Source organism: Diceros bicornis, chromosome 3 (assembly GCF_020826845.1).
Source record: "Diceros bicornis minor isolate mBicDic1 chromosome 3, mDicBic1.mat.cur, whole genome shotgun sequence".
NCBI lineage: Eukaryota > Metazoa > Chordata > Mammalia > Perissodactyla > Rhinocerotidae > Diceros > Diceros bicornis.
In genome coordinates, this window is record NC_080742.1 from 79,004,832 (window position 1) to 79,023,812 (window position 18,981).

The 18,981-nt window shown below is 50.6% G+C and overlaps 1 protein-coding gene across 1 annotated transcript in view; it reads right to left on the reverse strand.

Moving 5' to 3' along the window:
* COPG2 (COPI coat complex subunit gamma 2) overlaps positions 1 to 18,981 on the reverse strand; it is a 150,715-nt gene that overhangs the window by 62,529 nt on the left and 69,205 nt on the right. Inside the window, exons 19-20 of the mRNA XM_058530084.1 lie at positions 18,560 to 18,699; positions 17,802 to 17,973 (exon numbers count right to left, since the gene is read on the reverse strand). Coding sequence (XP_058386067.1) covers positions 17,802 to 17,973; positions 18,560 to 18,699 — 312 coding nt within the window. The remainder of the gene's footprint in view (positions 1 to 17,801; positions 17,974 to 18,559; positions 18,700 to 18,981) is intronic.

Consider the following 18,981-nt stretch of genomic DNA (forward strand, 5'->3'; position numbering starts at 1 on the left):
TACAAGGAGGCTGTAAAGGGTAGAGCTCTAGCATGCTGTGGAGTGACTCCAGACAGGGAAGTACGGTAGGAGGGGGACCTTCAAACCAGTGCGGTGTCATAGGTCTAGTCCGAGAAGATAACGTGGGCAGCAAAGGGGCACCGAGGGGGAGAGCAAGGGGTGGGTCAGTGAGGGCTTGACAGGCAGGGGGTTCCTGTTCGGGAGCCTTGATCCAAAGGATGAGAGAGACGGCGAGGCGGAACAGGATGGAGAGCGAGAGGAGGGTCTTAAAATCTGCATGTGGGTGGGGCGAGGGGAACGAGGCCAAGAGGGCAAAGGGGGGATGTGGACCTTGTCCGCTGGGCGAGGGCCATCGGCAGGGGTGCAGCACGGGGCCCCATGGAGGAGAGGTGGAAGCAGTGGAGGCGAAGGAAGGAAGCAGAGCAGTAAGTGGTGGCACTGTGTAAAGTCCACTTAGACAGTGGCTGGAGTAAAGGCAAGAGAGAAGAGGAAGGAGAGCGAGACAGGACAAGGCTAGGGAAAAGGGAGCCTCAGGGGAAGGCGGGTGGTGGCAGCCAGTGGCAGGACGTGACGAGAGACAGCAGATGGTTCCTGGAGCGAACGTGGTTCAGTGAGGGGATGGAAAGAGTGTGAGCTCTGAGAGCAGTTCACAGGAGGGAGCACACCCCTAAGGAGAAGGGATGACTGAATACAACTACATGACAGGCATCAGGGAGCTCTGACATGAGATGCATGGGCCCTGGAAAAGAGGCTGGGCGCTCTCGCTGGGCCAGCTGGGGAAAGGGAAGCAATGCGTCACGTGAGGAGAGGTCGCGGGAAGAAACGTCAACGTGAGACGTTAATGCAGCGTGACAGGAGGGTCCCCTCACCGAGTCAGACAAGGTGAAGAGAGCCAGCCAGGGCAGGATGGAGGGTGGAGGGTGGTGGAAGGGAGACAGGCTGGACACCAGCAGAAGCAGCAAAAATAAGAGGGAGGTGGCAGAGTAGGCATGCAGGCAGACCTCAGAGGTCCCAACCGGAGGCCAGTTAGCAGCGTCAGGGCCAGTCGACAGGAGCTGAGGGATGGGGAAAAGGAGGCGTGGATAAGGGGTGGCTAGCAGTGGGCCGGGAACAGCGGCTGCTCCTGCGGCCTTGAATGTAGTGGCAAGGGTAGAACTTTTCGGCCAGGCTCTTTACTACGGATCCGGCGGGGATGGGGTGGGAGTTGGGTTCGGGCTTCGGGTTGGGGTGTGGGTGGAGTTGACAGGGTTGGCCAGGAGGGAAGGGTTGGGATCGAGAGGCATTGGGGTGAGTTGGGAGGGACATGAGCTGAGTTCTAGGTACTAAGAAAACCATCTGTTTTAACTGAGCTTTGGACTAACGACACGTCCAGGGTGGGGTGGAGGAAGAGCTGTGAATCCCACCCCCGCCCCGGAAGGACACAGGAGAGTAGCTGCAGGACGGGTGGAAAGCAAAGGTCTGGTGGGCAAGAAACAAGGAGGTACCTGAGGACCACGGTGGGGGCGGGGGCTCTGCAGGTGGACAGTGTCATGGGTCTCAACTGAGGAGGGGTGACCTAGGCAAAGGGACAATGGCAAGGGCCAAGGAAGACCCGATTTGGACCAAAGATATGGTCACAACGTCTGAGAGTCTTTGAAGGGTGGGGGCTGGAGGGGTGTTGTGGGGAGGGCGCGTGACAAGAACAGTGCTCTAATACAGTCTGGGGATTGGGGCACGTCGGGTGTCAGTGAGTGTTCATGGAAGGGAATGCGGTGGTTCCAAGAGGACAGTGCCGGGCTGATGTCAGAGTGGGGCCAATGCTGGGGTCTTTGAGGAACAAGTGTCAGTGGCAACATGGTGGAAGGCGAGAGGCGCCCAGGGGAGCGTGCAGCCCAGGGAGGCAGGCTGGGCTTCCACAGCAGTGATTCTTCTCGGGGGTGGGGGGGGGTGGATTTCACCCGAGGGCGGGCTGCGGGCATGGACCCCAAGGGAGGCCTATCAAAACATCTGAGGGGGAGCAGTGCTCTGCTCAAAACAAAAACAAAACCAAAAACAAACCAAAAAGAAAACACAAAAACACGCCCGAAAGATGATGCTGATAGGCTGCCTTGGGGGTCATGCATCCTCGGGTGAGAATCACTGGGTGGAAGGGGCAGAGCGGAGAGCTGGGCAGAGAGGAGAAGCATGAGCACGTGAGCCCCTGAGTCGGGGTAGATGGAGCCATCAGAGTCAAGACTGTCAGACATGGGGGCAGAGGAGCCAGGACCAGGCAGACAGCGAGCAAATGGATGTAGCCGACAAGGCACCTGGAATGACGCCGGGTGGGTTGGGAATCACCGACAGCGGGTAGGCAGTGGAGGGCCAAGGTGATGGTCCCGGAACTGAGGATGCACGACACAGAAGGCTGAGAGAGATGGCAGTGGTGACCGAAAGGAAGTTGGGTTGTCAGGAGGTGAAGAGAGAGCAGTGGACAGGATGTCCATGCCGAAGGAAGGGGCAGACGGTAAGGCAGACCACGCTGAAGGAGAACATCTGGGAGAGAGGACGACTGCGAGGGAGGGAGGAAGGAGAGAAGGAAGGACAACGGCAGAACCCAGGGCACTGTGCAGGTGGAGACTGAGTGCGCTGGTGTCGGGTTGGGGTTCACAGGTGTGAGGGCAGAGGCAGGGCATAAGGCAAAAGCACTGCAGTGAAAGGAAAACGATAGCAGATGGGGAGGAAGACGCTCCCCCAGAGCTGTCAGAAGAGTGTGCAGCAAGGGGTCTGATCGAAACACGACTGGTTACAGGGAGTGACGTTCGCGGAGGTTCAGGAGGAAAGCATCGCCTAGGTCTACAGGGACGTGAGCACGGCTTGGTGGGTGGAGCATGCAGATTCAGTACAGTACGTGTGAGGCACAGACGACTGAATTGGGTTGAGCCGTGGGTTCGGGATTGAGAAGGGAGCACACAGCAGAGAAGACTACTGAGTCCAGCTGGAAGAGTCACAGATGGTAGCTGAAAGAATGTTGCACGGCTCGGGTAGGACAGTTCCTTTCTTGTGTATGTAGCGCAGAGGCGAAGCAGGAGAGACGATGGAACCAGACCCAGGAGGTAGGAGGTCAGGTGAACGGTGACCACGAAGTGGGCGAGTACGGTAGAGGAGAGGTGGTCCAACGGGCCAGGAGAGTGAGAAAGGGCAGGCGATGGCGCCTGATAGCTAGGGCAGGAGAGGGTTGCAGAGAGGATCAGGGTCACACCGGGCCAAGAGGGATAGCAAAGAGTCCGAAGGACGGAAGGGATGTGGAGGATGAAGATACTTTGTTCCCACGAGTGGCCCAAGGGCGTGAGGAAGCACGCGCAGAAGCAGAGCACAGCCTGGGTAAGAAAATCGAGGAACGCAGGAGCGGTGGGGGGAGAAAAGAGGAGGACGAGGTGATGGTAGTGGTGGCCCGCAAAATGTTGGAGACAACCCTGTCAGTGTGGGGCATGGTAAGACGTGAAAGGTCAGAGGGAAGCCCAGACAGGCAGTGACCGTCTCCAAAATGGTGGAACCTAAAAGGTCGGGGGCTTAGGAGTGAATTGGGACAGCAGATGGATTCACTACAGCACGCTGTTGATGAAGATAGCAACGAGGGAGCTGGAGGGCAGGTCATGAAGGGAACATATGCCAAGGAAAAGCAGTGACTACCTCACATGACTGACAGGTACTAGGGCAAGTAGGACAGTAGGTGAAGATGAAGCGAGGATCTCTCAAAGACAACAGTGGGAGAAAAGGAGACAATGGGCCAAGAAAGGTTCAAACCGCACAGCATGGGAAGAGGGAGATAGCGGAGTGTCGGGCAGCCATGAGCAGGTGGTCTGCGGGATGTCAGTTGGGTCAGGATAGTCAATGGGAAGAGAAAGGGACGGGTGGGATGGAAGAGGGGAGAGAACCTCATGAACGTGCAGTGGACTCAGGGTCGGAAAAGGGGGCAGAGTGGAGAAAAGGGAAGTCAGCCTGAAGAGCTTGCAGGGTGGGGACGTCGGCACACCTCAGGGGGCAAGGGGGCTGGCTGGTTCGGTATTGAGGCCAGACGACAGAAGCAGAGCAGATGCGAGATGCCACAGCCCAGGTGTTTGAAGTCCTGGGCCCACAGGAGCAAGTGGGGAGTGGGGGCCACAATGACGGTGGTGAAACAGAGGAAAGAGGGCAGCGTGGCACATTAAGATGCACCCTGTACAGACACCACTGGCAGGTGACTTCGGGGACTTTAGGATGGACTGAGGTGGACGGAGTCCGGAGTGGGGGTGGCAAATACGCTTAGAAATGGCAACGAGCGAGCGGGAACCAAAGCAGAGGTGACGATTTCTCGATGATCACCGAATCCCCACTTCTGCTATTACAAGGAGGCTGTAAAGGGTAGAGCTCTAGCATGCTGTGGAGTGACTCCAGACAGGGAAGTACGGTAGGAGGGGGACCTTCAAACCAGTGCGGTGTCATAGGTCTAGTCCGAGAAGATAACGTGGGCAGCAAAGGGGCACCGAGGGGGAGAGCAAGGGGTGGGTCAGTGAGGGCTTGACAGGCAGGGGGTTCCTGTTCGGGAGCCTTGATCCAAAGGATGAGAGAGACGGCGAGGCGGAACAGGATGGAGAGCGAGAGGAGGGTCTTAAAATCTGCATGTGGGTGGGGCGAGGGGAACGAGGCCAAGAGGGCAAAGGGGGGATGTGGACCTTGTCCGCTGGGCGAGGGCCATCGGCAGGGGTGCAGCACGGGGCCCCATGGAGGAGAGGTGGAAGCAGTGGAGGCGAAGGAAGGAAGCAGAGCAGTAAGTGGTGGCACTGTGTAAAGTCCACTTAGACAGTGGCTGGAGTAAAGGCAAGAGAGAAGAGGAAGGAGAGCGAGACAGGACAAGGCTAGGGAAAAGGGAGCCTCAGGGGAAGGCGGTGGTGGCAGCCAGTGGCAGGACGTGACGAGAGACAGCAGATGGTTCCTGGAGCGAACGTGGTTCAGTGAGGGGATGGAAAGAGTGTGAGCTCTGAGAGCAGTTCACAGGAGGGAGCACACCCCTAAGGAGAAGGGATGACTGAATACAACTACATGACAGGCATCAGGGAGCTCTGACATGAGATGCATGGGCCCTGGAAAAGAGGCTGGGCGCTCTCGCTGGGCCAGCTGGGGAAAGGGAAGCAATGCGTCACGTGAGGAGAGGTCGCGGGAAGAAACGTCAACGTGAGACGTTAATGCAGCGTGACAGGAGGGTCCCCTCACCGAGTCAGACAAGGTGAAGAGAGCCAGCCAGGGCAGGATGGAGGGTGGAGGGTGGTGGAAGGGAGACAGGCTGGACACCAGCAGAAGCAGCAAAAATAAGAGGGAGGTGGCAGAGTAGGCATGCAGGCAGACCTCAGAGGTCCCAACCGGAGGCCAGTTAGCAGCGTCAGGGCCAGTCGACAGGAGCTGAGGGATGGGGAAAAGGAGGCGTGGATAAGGGGTGGCTAGCAGTGGGCCGGGAACAGCGGCTGCTCCTGCGGCCTTGAATGTAGTGGCAAGGGTAGAACTTTTCGGCCAGGCTCTTTACTACGGATCCGGCGGGGATGGGGTGGGAGTTGGGTTCGGGCTTCGGGTTGGGGTGTGGGTGGAGTTGACAGGGTTGGCCAGGAGGGAAGGGTTGGGATCGAGAGGCATTGGGGTGAGTTGGGAGGGACATGAGCTGAGTTCTAGGTACTAAGAAAACCATCTGTTTTAACTGAGCTTTGGACTAACGACACGTCCAGGGTGGGGTGGAGGAAGAGCTGTGAATCCCACCCCCGCCCCGGAAGGACACAGGAGAGTAGCTGCAGGACGGGTGGAAAGCAAAGGTCTGGTGGGCAAGAAACAAGGAGGTACCTGAGGACCACGGTGGGGGCGGGGGCTCTGCAGGTGGACAGTGTCATGGGTCTCAACTGAGGAGGGGTGACCTAGGCAAAGGGACAATGGCAAGGGCCAAGGAAGACCCGATTTGGACCAAAGATATGGTCACAACGTCTGAGAGTCTTTGAAGGGTGGGGGCTGGAGGGGTGTTGTGGGGAGGGCGCGTGACAAGAACAGTGCTCTAATACAGTCTGGGGATTGGGGCACGTCGGGTGTCAGTGAGTGTTCATGGAAGGGAATGCGGTGGTTCCAAGAGGACAGTGCCGGGCTGATGTCAGAGTGGGGCCAATGCTGGGGTCTTTGAGGAACAAGTGTCAGTGGCAACATGGTGGAAGGCGAGAGGCGCCCAGGGGAGCGTGCAGCCCAGGGAGGCAGGCTGGGCTTCCACAGCAGTGATTCTTCTCGGGGGTGGGGGGGGGTGGATTTCACCCGAGGGCGGGCTGCGGGCATGGACCCCAAGGGAGGCCTATCAAAACATCTGAGGGGGAGCAGTGCTCTGCTCAAAACAAAAACAAAACCAAAAACAAACCAAAAAGAAAACACAAAAACACGCCCGAAAGATGATGCTGATAGGCTGCCTTGGGGGTCATGCATCCTCGGGTGAGAATCACTGGGTGGAAGGGGCAGAGCGGAGAGCTGGGCAGAGAGGAGAAGCATGAGCACGTGAGCCCCTGAGTCGGGGTAGATGGAGCCATCAGAGTCAAGACTGTCAGACATGGGGGCAGAGGAGCCAGGACCAGGCAGACAGCGAGCAAATGGATGTAGCCGACAAGGCACCTGGAATGACGCCGGGTGGGTTGGGAATCACCGACAGCGGGTAGGCAGTGGAGGGCCAAGGTGATGGTCCCGGAACTGAGGATGCACGACACAGAAGGCTGAGAGAGATGGCAGTGGTGACCGAAAGGAAGTTGGGTTGTCAGGAGGTGAAGAGAGAGCAGTGGACAGGATGTCCATGCCGAAGGAAGGGGCAGACGGTAAGGCAGACCACGCTGAAGGAGAACATCTGGGAGAGAGGACGACTGCGAGGGAGGGAGGAAGGAGAGAAGGAAGGACAACGGCAGAACCCAGGGCACTGTGCAGGTGGAGACTGAGTGCGCTGGTGTCGGGTTGGGGTTCACAGGTGTGAGGGCAGAGGCAGGGCATAAGGCAAAAGCACTGCAGTGAAAGGAAAACGATAGCAGATGGGGAGGAAGACGCTCCCCCAGAGCTGTCAGAAGAGTGTGCAGCAAGGGGTCTGATCGAAACACGACTGGTTACAGGGAGTGACGTTCGCGGAGGTTCAGGAGGAAAGCATCGCCTAGGTCTACAGGGACGTGAGCACGGCTTGGTGGGTGGAGCATGCAGATTCAGTACAGTACGTGTGAGGCACAGACGACTGAATTGGGTTGAGCCGTGGGTTCGGGATTGAGAAGGGAGCACACAGCAGAGAAGACTACTGAGTCCAGCTGGAAGAGTCACAGATGGTAGCTGAAAGAATGTTGCACGGCTCGGGTAGGACAGTTCCTTTCTTGTGTATGTAGCGCAGAGGCGAAGCAGGAGAGACGATGGAACCAGACCCAGGAGGTAGGAGGTCAGGTGAACGGTGACCACGAAGTGGGCGAGTACGGTAGAGGAGAGGTGGTCCAACGGGCCAGGAGAGTGAGAAAGGGCAGGCGATGGCGCCTGATAGCTAGGGCAGGAGAGGGTTGCAGAGAGGATCAGGGTCACACCGGGCCAAGAGGGATAGCAAAGAGTCCGAAGGACGGAAGGGATGTGGAGGATGAAGATACTTTGTTCCCACGAGTGGCCCAAGGGCGTGAGGAAGCACGCGCAGAAGCAGAGCACAGCCTGGGTAAGAAAATCGAGGAACGCAGGAGCGGTGGGGGGAGAAAAGAGGAGGACGAGGTGATGGTAGTGGTGGCCCGCAAAATGTTGGAGACAACCCTGTCAGTGTGGGGCATGGTAAGACGTGAAAGGTCAGAGGGAAGCCCAGACAGGCAGTGACCGTCTCCAAAATGGTGGAACCTAAAAGGTCGGGGGCTTAGGAGTGAATTGGGACAGCAGATGGATTCACTACAGCACGCTGTTGATGAAGATAGCAACGAGGGAGCTGGAGGGCAGGTCATGAAGGGAACATATGCCAAGGAAAAGCAGTGACTACCTCACATGACTGACAGGTACTAGGGCAAGTAGGACAGTAGGTGAAGATGAAGCGAGGATCTCTCAAAGACAACAGTGGGAGAAAAGGAGACAATGGGCCAAGAAAGGTTCAAACCGCACAGCATGGGAAGAGGGAGATAGCGGAGTGTCGGGCAGCCATGAGCAGGTGGTCTGCGGGATGTCAGTTGGGTCAGGATAGTCAATGGGAAGAGAAAGGGACGGGTGGGATGGAAGAGGGGAGAGAACCTCATGAACGTGCAGTGGACTCAGGGTCGGAAAAGGGGGCAGAGTGGAGAAAAGGGAAGTCAGCCTGAAGAGCTTGCAGGGTGGGGACGTCGGCACACCTCAGGGGGCAAGGGGGCTGGCTGGTTCGGTATTGAGGCCAGACGACAGAAGCAGAGCAGATGCGAGATGCCACAGCCCAGGTGTTTGAAGTCCTGGGCCCACAGGAGCAAGTGGGGAGTGGGGGCCACAATGACGGTGGTGAAACAGAGGAAAGAGGGCAGCGTGGCACATTAAGATGCACCCTGTACAGACACCACTGGCAGGTGACTTCGGGGACTTTAGGATGGACTGAGGTGGACGGAGTCCGGAGTGGGGGTGGCAAATACGCTTAGAAATGGCAACGAGCGAGCGGGAACCAAAGCAGAGGTGACGATTTCTCGATGATCACCGAATCCCCACTTCTGCTATTACAAGGAGGCTGTAAAGGGTAGAGGTCTAGCATGCTGTGGAGTGACTCCAGACAGGGAAGTACGGTAGGAGGGGGACCTTCAAACCAGTGCGGTGTCATAGGTCTAGTCCGAGAAGATAACGTGGGCAGCAAAGGGGCACCGAGGGGGAGAGCAAGGGGTGGGTCAGTGAGGGCTTGACAGGCAGGGGGTTCCTGTTCGGGAGCCTTGATCCAAAGGATGAGAGAGACGGCGAGGCGGAACAGGATGGAGAGCGAGAGGAGGGTCTTAAAATCTGCATGTGGGTGGGGCGAGGGGAACGAGGCCAAGAGGGCAAAGGGGGGATGTGGACCTTGTCCGCTGGGCGAGGGCCATCGGCAGGGGTGCAGCACGGGGCCCCATGGAGGAGAGGTGGAAGCAGTGGAGGCGAAGGAAGGAAGCAGAGCAGTAAGTGGTGGCACTGTGTAAAGTCCACTTAGACAGTGGCTGGAGTAAAGGCAAGAGAGAAGAGGAAGGAGAGCGAGACAGGACAAGGCTAGGGAAAAGGGAGCCTCAGGGGAAGGCGGTGGTGGCAGCCAGTGGCAGGACGTGACGAGAGACAGCAGATGGTTCCTGGAGCGAACGTGGTTCAGTGAGGGGATGGAAAGAGTGTGAGCTCTGAGAGCAGTTCACAGGAGGGAGCATACCCCTAAGGAGAAGGGATGACTGAATACAACTACATGACAGGCATCAGGGAGCTCTGACATGAGATGCATGGGCCCTGGAAAAGAGGCTGGGCGCTCTCGCTGGGCCAGCTGGGGAAAGGGAAGCAATGCGTCACGTGAGGAGAGGTCGCGGGAAGAAACGTCAACGTGAGACGTTAATGCAGCGTGACAGGAGGGTCCCCTCACCGAGTCAAACAAGGTGAAGAGAGCCAGCCAGGGCAGGATGGAGGGTGGAGGGTGGTGGAAGGGAGACAGGCTGGACACCAGCAGAAGCAGCAAAAATAAGAGGGAGGTGGCAGAGTAGGCATGCAGGCAGACCTCAGAGGTCCCAACCGGAGGCCAGTTAGCAGCGTCAGGGCCAGTCGACAGGAGCTGAGGGATGGGGAAAAGGAGGCGTGGATAAGGGGTGGCTAGCAGTGGGCCGGGAACAGCGGCTGCTCCTGCGGCCTTGAATGTAGTGGCAAGGGTAGAACTTTTCGGCCAGGCTCTTTACTACGGATCCGGCGGGGATGGGGTGGGAGTTGGGTTCGGGCTTCGGGTTGGGGTGTGGGTGGAGGTGACAGGGTTGGCCAGGAGGGAAGGGTTGGGATCGAGAGGCATTGGGGTGAGTTGGGAGGGACATGAGCTGAGTTCTAGGTACTAAGAAAACCATCTGTTTTAACTGAGCTTTGGACTAACGACACGTCCAGGGTGGGGTGGAGGAAGAGCTGTGAATCCCACCCCCGCCCCGGAAGGACACAGGAGAGTAGCTGCAGGACGGGTGGAAAGCAAAGGTCTGGTGGGCAAGAAACAAGGAGGTACCTGAGGACCACGGTGGGGGCGGGGGCTCTGCAGGTGGACAGTGTCATGGGTCTCAACTGAGGAGGGGTGACCTAGGCAAAGGGACAATGGCAAGGGCCAAGGAAGACCCGATTTGGACCAAAGATATGGTCACAACGTCTGAGAGTCTTTGAAGGGTGGGGGCTGGAGGGGTGTTGTGGGGAGGGCGCGTGACAAGAACAGTGCTCTAATACAGTCTGGGGATTGGGGCACGTCGGGTGTCAGTGAGTGTTCATGGAAGGGAATGCGGTGGTTCCAAGAGGACAGTGCCGGGCTGATGTCAGAGTGGGGCCAATGCTGGGGTCTTTGAGGAACAAGTGTCAGTGGCAACATGGTGGAAGGCGAGAGGCGCCCAGGGGAGCGTGCAGCCCAGGGAGGCAGGCTGGGCTTCCACAGCAGTGATTCTTCTCGGGGGTGGGGGGGGGGTGGATTTCACCCGAGGGCGGGCTGCGGGCATGGACCCCAAGGGAGGCCTATCAAAACATCTGAGGGGGAGCAGTGCTCTGCTCAAAACAAAAACAAAACCAAAAACAAACCAAAAAGAAAACACAAAAACACGCCCGAAAGATGATGCTGATAGGCTGCCTTGGGGGTCATGCATCCTCGGGTGAGAATCACTGGGTGGAAGGGGCAGAGCGGAGAGCTGGGCAGAGAGGAGAAGCATGAGCACGTGAGCCCCTGAGTCGGGGTAGATGGAGCCATCAGAGTCAAGACTGTCAGACATGGGGGCAGAGGAGCCAGGACCAGGCAGACAGCGAGCAAATGGATGTAGCCGACAAGGCACCTGGAATGACGCCGGGTGGGTTGGGAATCACCGACAGCGGGTAGGCAGTGGAGGGCCAAGGTGATGGTCCCGGAACTGAGGATGCACAACACAGAAGGCTGAGAGAGATGGCAGTGGTGACCGAAAGGAAGTTGGGTTGTCAGGAGGTGAAGAGAGAGCAGTGGACAGGATGTCTAGGCTGAAGGAAGGGGCAGACCGTGAGGTAGACCACGCTGAAGAAGAACATCTGGGAGAGAGGCGACTGCAAGTAAGGAGAGGAGGAGGGGCAACAGCAGAGCCCCGGGCACTGTGCAGGATGAGTGTGATTACGATGGTGTCAGACTTGGGTTTCACTGGCATCAAGCCACAGGAAGGGCAAAAGGCAAAAGTGCTGTGGTTAATGGAAGAAGATTCGGGAATAAGAGGATAGGCTCCCCAACAGCTGTGTGAGAGGAGTGTGCCTCAAGAGGTCTGACTGGAAACGTGAAACAGTACAAGGAGGGGTGTTCACGGAGGTCCAGTAGGAAAGTGTAGCCTGGGTCTACAGGGACGTGACCATGGATTCGTGGGTGGAACCTGTGGATTCTATACAGTATGTGTGAGGGAAGGATATCTGAATTGGCGTGAGCTGATGGTGGGGGATTCAGAAGGGAGCACACAGCAGAGAAGACTACTGAATCTACCTTGGAGAGTCACAGCTAGTAGCTGAAAGCATGTCACATGACTCAGTCAGACAGTTCCTTTCTATATATGCAGTAGAGAAGCAAAGGAGAAGAGATGTAAGCGGACCCAGCAGGTAGGTCAGGTGAGCAGTGTCCAAGAAGTGGGAGAGTATGGTACAGGAGAGGTGGTCCACTGGGCCGGGAGGGTTAGTAAGGATAGGCTGTGGCACCTCACAGCTAGGTCAGGAGTGGCTTGTTGAGAGGATCAGGGATCGCACTGCGCAGAGAGGAAATGCCAAGAGCTGACAGGAGAGAGTGGATTTGGAGAATTGAGGAACTCTGCTCCACAAACATGGACGAAGGGCGTGAGGATGCCCATGCAGGGGGAGAGTACAGAGCAGGTAAGAAATTCGAAGAAGGAAGGAGAGCTTGTTGGATAAAGGAGGAAGATGAGGTGGTAGAAGTAGTGGCCCATGGAAAACACTGGGGACAACCCTGTCAGTGTGGGCATGTTGAGATGTGAAAGCAGAGAGAGAAGCACAAAGAAGGAATGACAGTCTCCAGAATGGTGGAACCAAAAAGGCAGGGGACTTAGGGGTGAATTGGGAAAGCAGATGAATTCAGTACAGCATGTTGGGGAAGAAGAAGCTGGCATCGGGGGAGCATGAGGGCAGGTCATGATGGGAGCAGATGTCAAGGAACAGACAGGGAATCTGTCCCATCACTGGCCGGTGGTGGGGGAAGTAGGACGGGATACTGAAGATAAACAGAGGGTCTCTCAAAGACCAGAGTTCATCAAATGGCAGACATGGGCCAAGTAAGGTCATTCCGCATCCAGCGTGGATAGCGAGATACAGTGGAGGTCAGGCAGCCAAGAGAAGGCGGTCAATGGGATGTGAGTTGTGTCATGGGATTCAATGGGACAAGAAAGGGACATGTGGCATGGAGGAGAGGAGAGAACCTTATGATCATGAGTGGGGCTCAAAGTTGGTAAAGTGGTATCGCAGATAACAGGACAACTCCTGAAGAGCTCACAATCTGGGGATGTCGGCAATCTCGGGACTAGAGGGGTGGCATGTGTGGTATTGATGGCAGTTGCTAGGAGCATACTAGTGAATATAAGAAAGTGTCGATGCTGTCTGTCATATCTGTGGGCCAGTACTGTTTTATGGGAAGAATATGACAACGTAGACTATTTCAAGAAGGAGAAGGCTATAGGATAGCCAAGTATAAAGCAAAGGTGGTATAGCGCAATCAATTTGACTTTGAAAGAATTGTATTTAGCACTTGGAAAATATGCATCCTACAGACAGTGACACAGTATTCAGATGTTTAATGTTCTTCCAATGAAAATGAGCAGAGGAAAAATGGAAAGAAGTGCTTAAAATGAAATTGGAATTAAATCAACAGTACACATATTAACACATTCTCAGACTTATCGAGGAATGTTATAATGGTTACAACGTATAGTGTTGCCTGTTAAACTTGATCACAATTAATGGAATAAAGGAAAATGGGAGAAATATATAAAAAGAAATTGTCATAGGGAAATTAGTGGCTGCCTGAAAACTATCAGATAATCATGTCAAAGTGGGTCAATTCAGGAGAATAAATGATCATATAGAGATAAATTCATGAAAGGACAGCATCAGCAGCAATCGTTATAACATTAGTACTTCTGATATCCAAAGCTGAAGATGCGTGGGATAGGGTGGGATTGTTCTGAGTAATAAAAGTAGGTCAAGGAGGAAGTTCACACATGTTCACATACTGAATCAATTTAAAGGCCAGACAGATATGAACCAAGCCTGGGTGGCACAAACAAGCACAGGTTTTTTTCCCCTACGGCCAAAAGAGGGAAAAAGAGGAAATGAGTGGATATGCCATGTTTATTGTTGCATTCTGGAGAGATGTTACCATCTAAGAAAGGCAGCAATAAAGAGTATGGATATTGATGATGATGCTGTGAAAAGGGAGCATGAAATAGGATAGAAAGACAGGTTGAAAGTAAGTACAGAGGTAATGTTAGAAATTTCACTGTCTTTGAGGAAAGGCAGATTGGTTACAAGATGAATATGCAGGTGAATAAGGAGGTCTCAAACTGGGAATCTTGGCCAATTTCATATTGGGTCAAATTGGAGGAATACTGATTTTAAGGCTAGACTGATTACAAACTCTAGCGATAAAGGCAGGGGAAATGGTGGCTGAATAGTAACATTCTACCTACCCTGCATTTTTAGTATTTGAATAAATATTCAGATTATGTGCTTAGCTTGGAAGAATGCAAAGTTTCATCAAGGATCATTAATATGGATCCCAGTGAGTGGTTGGAAGTGAGTCAAAGTAAAAAACTCTGAGATAAATTTTACTTAATTGAAGTTGCAGATTTAATACAGAATGTCAGGACTTAATAGTTAATATTGAACAAAAAATAATGGAATGGAGAAGAGTTCAGAGTCCATCAGAATCCTGTGGTAGCTCAAGTTAAGATGGAGGTTTAAGGAAGTGTATTCAGAAAGTCAAGAACTGACATGTATATGAATTGTCATATGGAAGGCAGCATCCCTAATGAAAAATACAGAGAAGAAACGCATATACATGTACTGTTAAAACTGATCTTGGTATGGACATATTCTATGGAAGACTTTTTAAATGAGTTATTTAAATTTGTTGAAACGGTTTAAGAAGAAAAATATGATGCAATAAGGCTCAATAGTCCAATAATAAAAGCAATATAGGGATTAGAATGGTTCTGAATAGGTAATGGAACAAAAAGTTAAATAGGTAGGGGCATTATGCCAAAGTGGGTGGAAATTTGTAGAATGTTGCATATATAATATATGGTGTTACTGGTGTGGTAAATATTCAGAGGAAAGAAAGGTGCTGAATAAGAAAGGATGCTAAGAATGCTGCCTTGAAGGCTTTTCTAAGAATTTTGAGTACTGCTGGAGGACAGAAGATAATAACTAGGACTAATGGAGTTGAGACTTACGATGTTGATTACTCTTACCACAAATTGCCGATGATTTGAGGGAAGGAGTTATGGTAATATCTTGATGATGGGTTAAAGGAAATTTTTTCAGATGGGGTAGATTTTTTGTACACTTATAAAGTAAGGGGGAGTGGGAAAGTTTAAAGATACAGCAAAGAGGGGCCGGCCTGGTGGCATAGCAGTTAAGTGTGCACGTTCCGCTTTGGCGGCCCAGGGTTCGCAAGTTCAGATCCCAGGTGCACACGGACGCACCGCTTGTCAAGCCATGCTGTGGCGGCGTCCCATATAAAGTAGAAGAAGACGGGCAGAGATGTTAGCCCAGGGCCAATCTTCCTCAGCAAAAAGAGGAGGACTGGCATCAGATGGCAGCTCAGGGCTGATCTTTCTCATAGAAAAAATTTTAAAAAAATAAAAAAAAAAAAAAGATAAAGCAAAAGATAAGAATAATTGATGGAACAACTTTCTGGAGGAGACTGGAGGGTATGTGTCTTTGGAACTATGGAAGACTTGATTTTAAAGGGGATAAAGGGAGAAAGTGGATAGTTCCAAAACAATAGCTTCTATTTATGCCAATTACTTTACTTATTTAATTTCATCTTATCCTTACAACAATCCTAAAAGGCTTACAGAGATCAAATAACTTGTCCAAGATTATACAGTCAGTATGTAGCAGAGTCAGAATTCAAACCCCAATTTATCTATCTCCAAAACCTATATTCCTTTCTATTATGCTATACAATTTTCAAGTTAAAGGAAATCACAATCTATATAATTTCTTTTTCTTTCTATAAGGAAAATATATTGTCTGAGATGAGACAAGTAGAGGTGATGTATAGATCTTCAGGTGATTGGCAAAATTCGAAATATTTGTGATGGGAAAATGCAAGAGAGAAGGAATGGGTAAAAGACTCCTTTATTACCATCTATGCCCTGGTATTTCACTTCCATTCACTGCACAGCAAAGACTTTGGATTGGCCATGGATTAAAAATTTTAGAATTTCTGACAAAGACAAAAGAATAGAAAGTTTGTTTTTAAGCAGGTAGATGATGAGTCAAATAAAAATCAACCACTTAACAACGTTTTAGAAGTCCAAGTGTTGAGACAAAATTCCATTTCTTTTCTCCAAGATGCAATGACAAGTGTTTATAATTGACTTTCAGCACCAATCAGCAAACCCTTTGAGTTTAACAGAAAAGAAAGAAAATTCTCTAAATGACAAATTTTCATAAACAAAATACTAACAAACCATCAAGCACGAGTCCATAGCCAGCAGACCAAAAGTTGAAACCTCTGGGCTAATTTGTAATATCTATGTTTTAAAAAGAAATTAACCCCTAGTAAAGAGGGGTGAGAAACCCTCCCCTATACTTCCTCTCTTGGTAGAAATGTTTTCTGTTGTTGTTTTCTCCTGTACTGTATGTAATTTCTGTAATTTCAATATTGTTGTTTTATGTATTTTGATGTTGTAAAATTGTATTTATTATATTCTGTTAAGACCACTCCCTGGGGTGTGAGGCACCTGAGTTATCAGTTATCCAAGTGAACCTGGGGAAATGGGAGGAGCTAGTATTCTCAACTGGGATGAGCTTGGTTCTTCAATTGGTTCAGCATTTCGCTTCCCTCTAAAATTAAGTGGTAAAGTAATGGCATCCCTTAAAAAACAGAAACTTAGTGAGAAGTACAGTAGGAGGAGGAATTTTGAAACAAGGAAAGGTGGCTACGAGAAAAAACTGATGAAGTGCAGAATATCCCAGGATGATGGCAGAAACCACAGGGCTACATTAAGACTGGGCCGAGATACTGGTCTGGAACAAGGGTAAATAAAACTAGCTTTACTTAAGAGTACAGCCACCTTAATTACTGGCTAGTGGACATACTTTACACAAATCTAACCAAAGAGAAGCAGATCAGGAGACAAAGTGAAGCTAAAAGGGAATGGAACTAGAGAAACCTCAGAAAGGGATAAAGGAGGTAATTAAAGGTTAAAGTCTGATGGCCTAGTGCTTGAAGGAAAAATACTGGAAACCAGATAGGAAAGTGCCTTCCTACCCAGGGGGTTACTAATCCAGGGTGGCTGCAGAAGAGAAGTGCAGGTCCATCCAGGGCCAGAGGGAACAACCTGGGATTCAGACCCAGCAACGGTGCCAACTTGAATCTACCTCGTGCTAGAGTGAGTAGCCCAGTCTACCATCCAACACAGATAAGACTGGGCAAGGGCTCCCGGAACCGACATCTAAAGAGGGAGTTGTGAGAGGGACTAAGAGAAGGCAGGTTAAGCCCCAAATGTAACTGAATGATGACCAGGGATAACTATTTACTAGTACTTTCACGATTTCTTGTAACTCTGTAACTTCCCCAATATTTGTTAATTTTGTTAACTTCTGTTTTTTCCTGTACTAGTAGTAAAAATTGTTTTTTCCTGTACTGGTAATAAAAATTGTTCAAAACATAAATGTGTGTGCTTATTTCTGTGAAAACTGGGTAACAGTTGTGAATACTCTGCAGTGAATATGGAAAGAGAAGAAAATGGGGAAAAGAAATCAAGTACAACAAATACTTGACATTCACAAGAGATAGGTCAGAAGATCTCAAATCCCCAAATCTGTAAATGCTATTGGCACCAGCAGTTGGCCCTTCAAGGGCCTCCCCCGACCCCCTCAAAGACTGCATATGGGTCAAGCAGAGAATTACATCATCTTTCTCAGATGTGGATACACAAATGTTGGCTAAGCCATTCATTAGGCTGAGACATACCCTCAGATGCAGCCTTGCGTCTATAAGACCCACAAAAACGATATTAAAATGCCATAGATCTACTAAATTAAAAGTCCTTAGGATGCCCTGGAAAGAAACATCAGGGAGAAGTAGGCCATAATCCTTCACAGGAGACATCAGGTATATGAACCCTTACTAGTGGTTACACTGTTCCAACAGAGTTCCTTTATGAGCTACCACTGTATACTTCAGTTTCTTTTTTAAGATTAAATGTCCAGCAAATTTTACCTCAGACTTAACTATAAAATTAATATTTCTACAGCAGTAATTAATTTTACCAATATAAATATACCATCACTATCATTACATTTAATTCTGGAAAAAAACCATATTCTTGAACCCTCAACATTTATCCAGACATTTAAGAGCTCAAGTGGTAATGCATTCTTAATCATAAAAGTATTTCTTTCCTTCCGTGGGTTAGTACCTGCTGTAGAGTCATCATCAGGCAAACGAACCAGAGTGTAACATATTCCTGGCTGATTATAAGTGAGGCTGGGGGCTGGGATACAACACAGCACTTCAAAGGAATCTGATGGTTCCACCTGCACTGTCACTTTCTCCAGTAGCTGGTCATTGAGAGTATTGGTACAGTCAAACTGAAAAGTTAGGAAATAGAAAAGTTATGAAAGATAAGAACTGTTTTCAAGCAAGTTGTTCCTTCCCACCCATAACCCACAAATCAGTTCTGGAACCCACTATTCCTTCCTCCTCTCAACAGCACTGCAGGTCTTCTCCTAACATTTTTCTTTAGGCAACAGGAACAGCCTTATTCTTGAGGTCTTTTTGTTCATATTATTCATCAGTGTTTTCTTTCCTGAGACTAAGTTCAACCAAACAAGATGGTAGAAGTCTGATCACTGTTTGAGAATCAAAGTGAAATCCAAGTTCTTGGAACAACTCAATTTACTCTGATTTTAAATGATGATGATTTTTTGATGGGTTATACTTTGTTGTCCAACTTCTTCAGACATTTTGGTTTTATGTCCTTTTAAACTATAACCATCAAAAACTACCCATCATATATGAAAGCATCTCTATAGTTACAGAGCTAGGAAAGAAAACCAGAAATGCTGCCAAGTGACTTCTCTATAAAAGGAACTAGAATCACAGATCAAGGGGAATTAATACTTGTCTCCAAGCATACTAAGCCCCTAGAGGAGCCAGTTATGGCACTTATCTCACCTGGAACACAATGTGATGGGTAAACATGTGCTTGATACAACGAACAAAATATTCTGTCTCTGCTTCTGTAAGTTGAACAGGCTCAGAAGACTTGAACAAGGGTCCTAAATTCATAAACTCAGGAACGGCAGCCAATTGTTCTATCAAGAAAAAAAAAAGAAGAAGAAAGAAAGATGGATAAGAAGACAGGGAAAGACATTACTCTGGATGCCTAAAATATTTTAAGTTTCCATAGCTTTACTAATAATAGTTGAATACTCAACTAATATGTCCCCAAGCTTTAGTGAAATGATCTTTTAAATAAGAGAATTACTAAAAGCAAACAAAAAAAGAAACTAAATTCCTAATTTGGTGGAATTAGAGTTCCCTATTAACCAAGATACAGAGTAAGAACAACATTCCCAGTTAGTAAGTTAGCAATT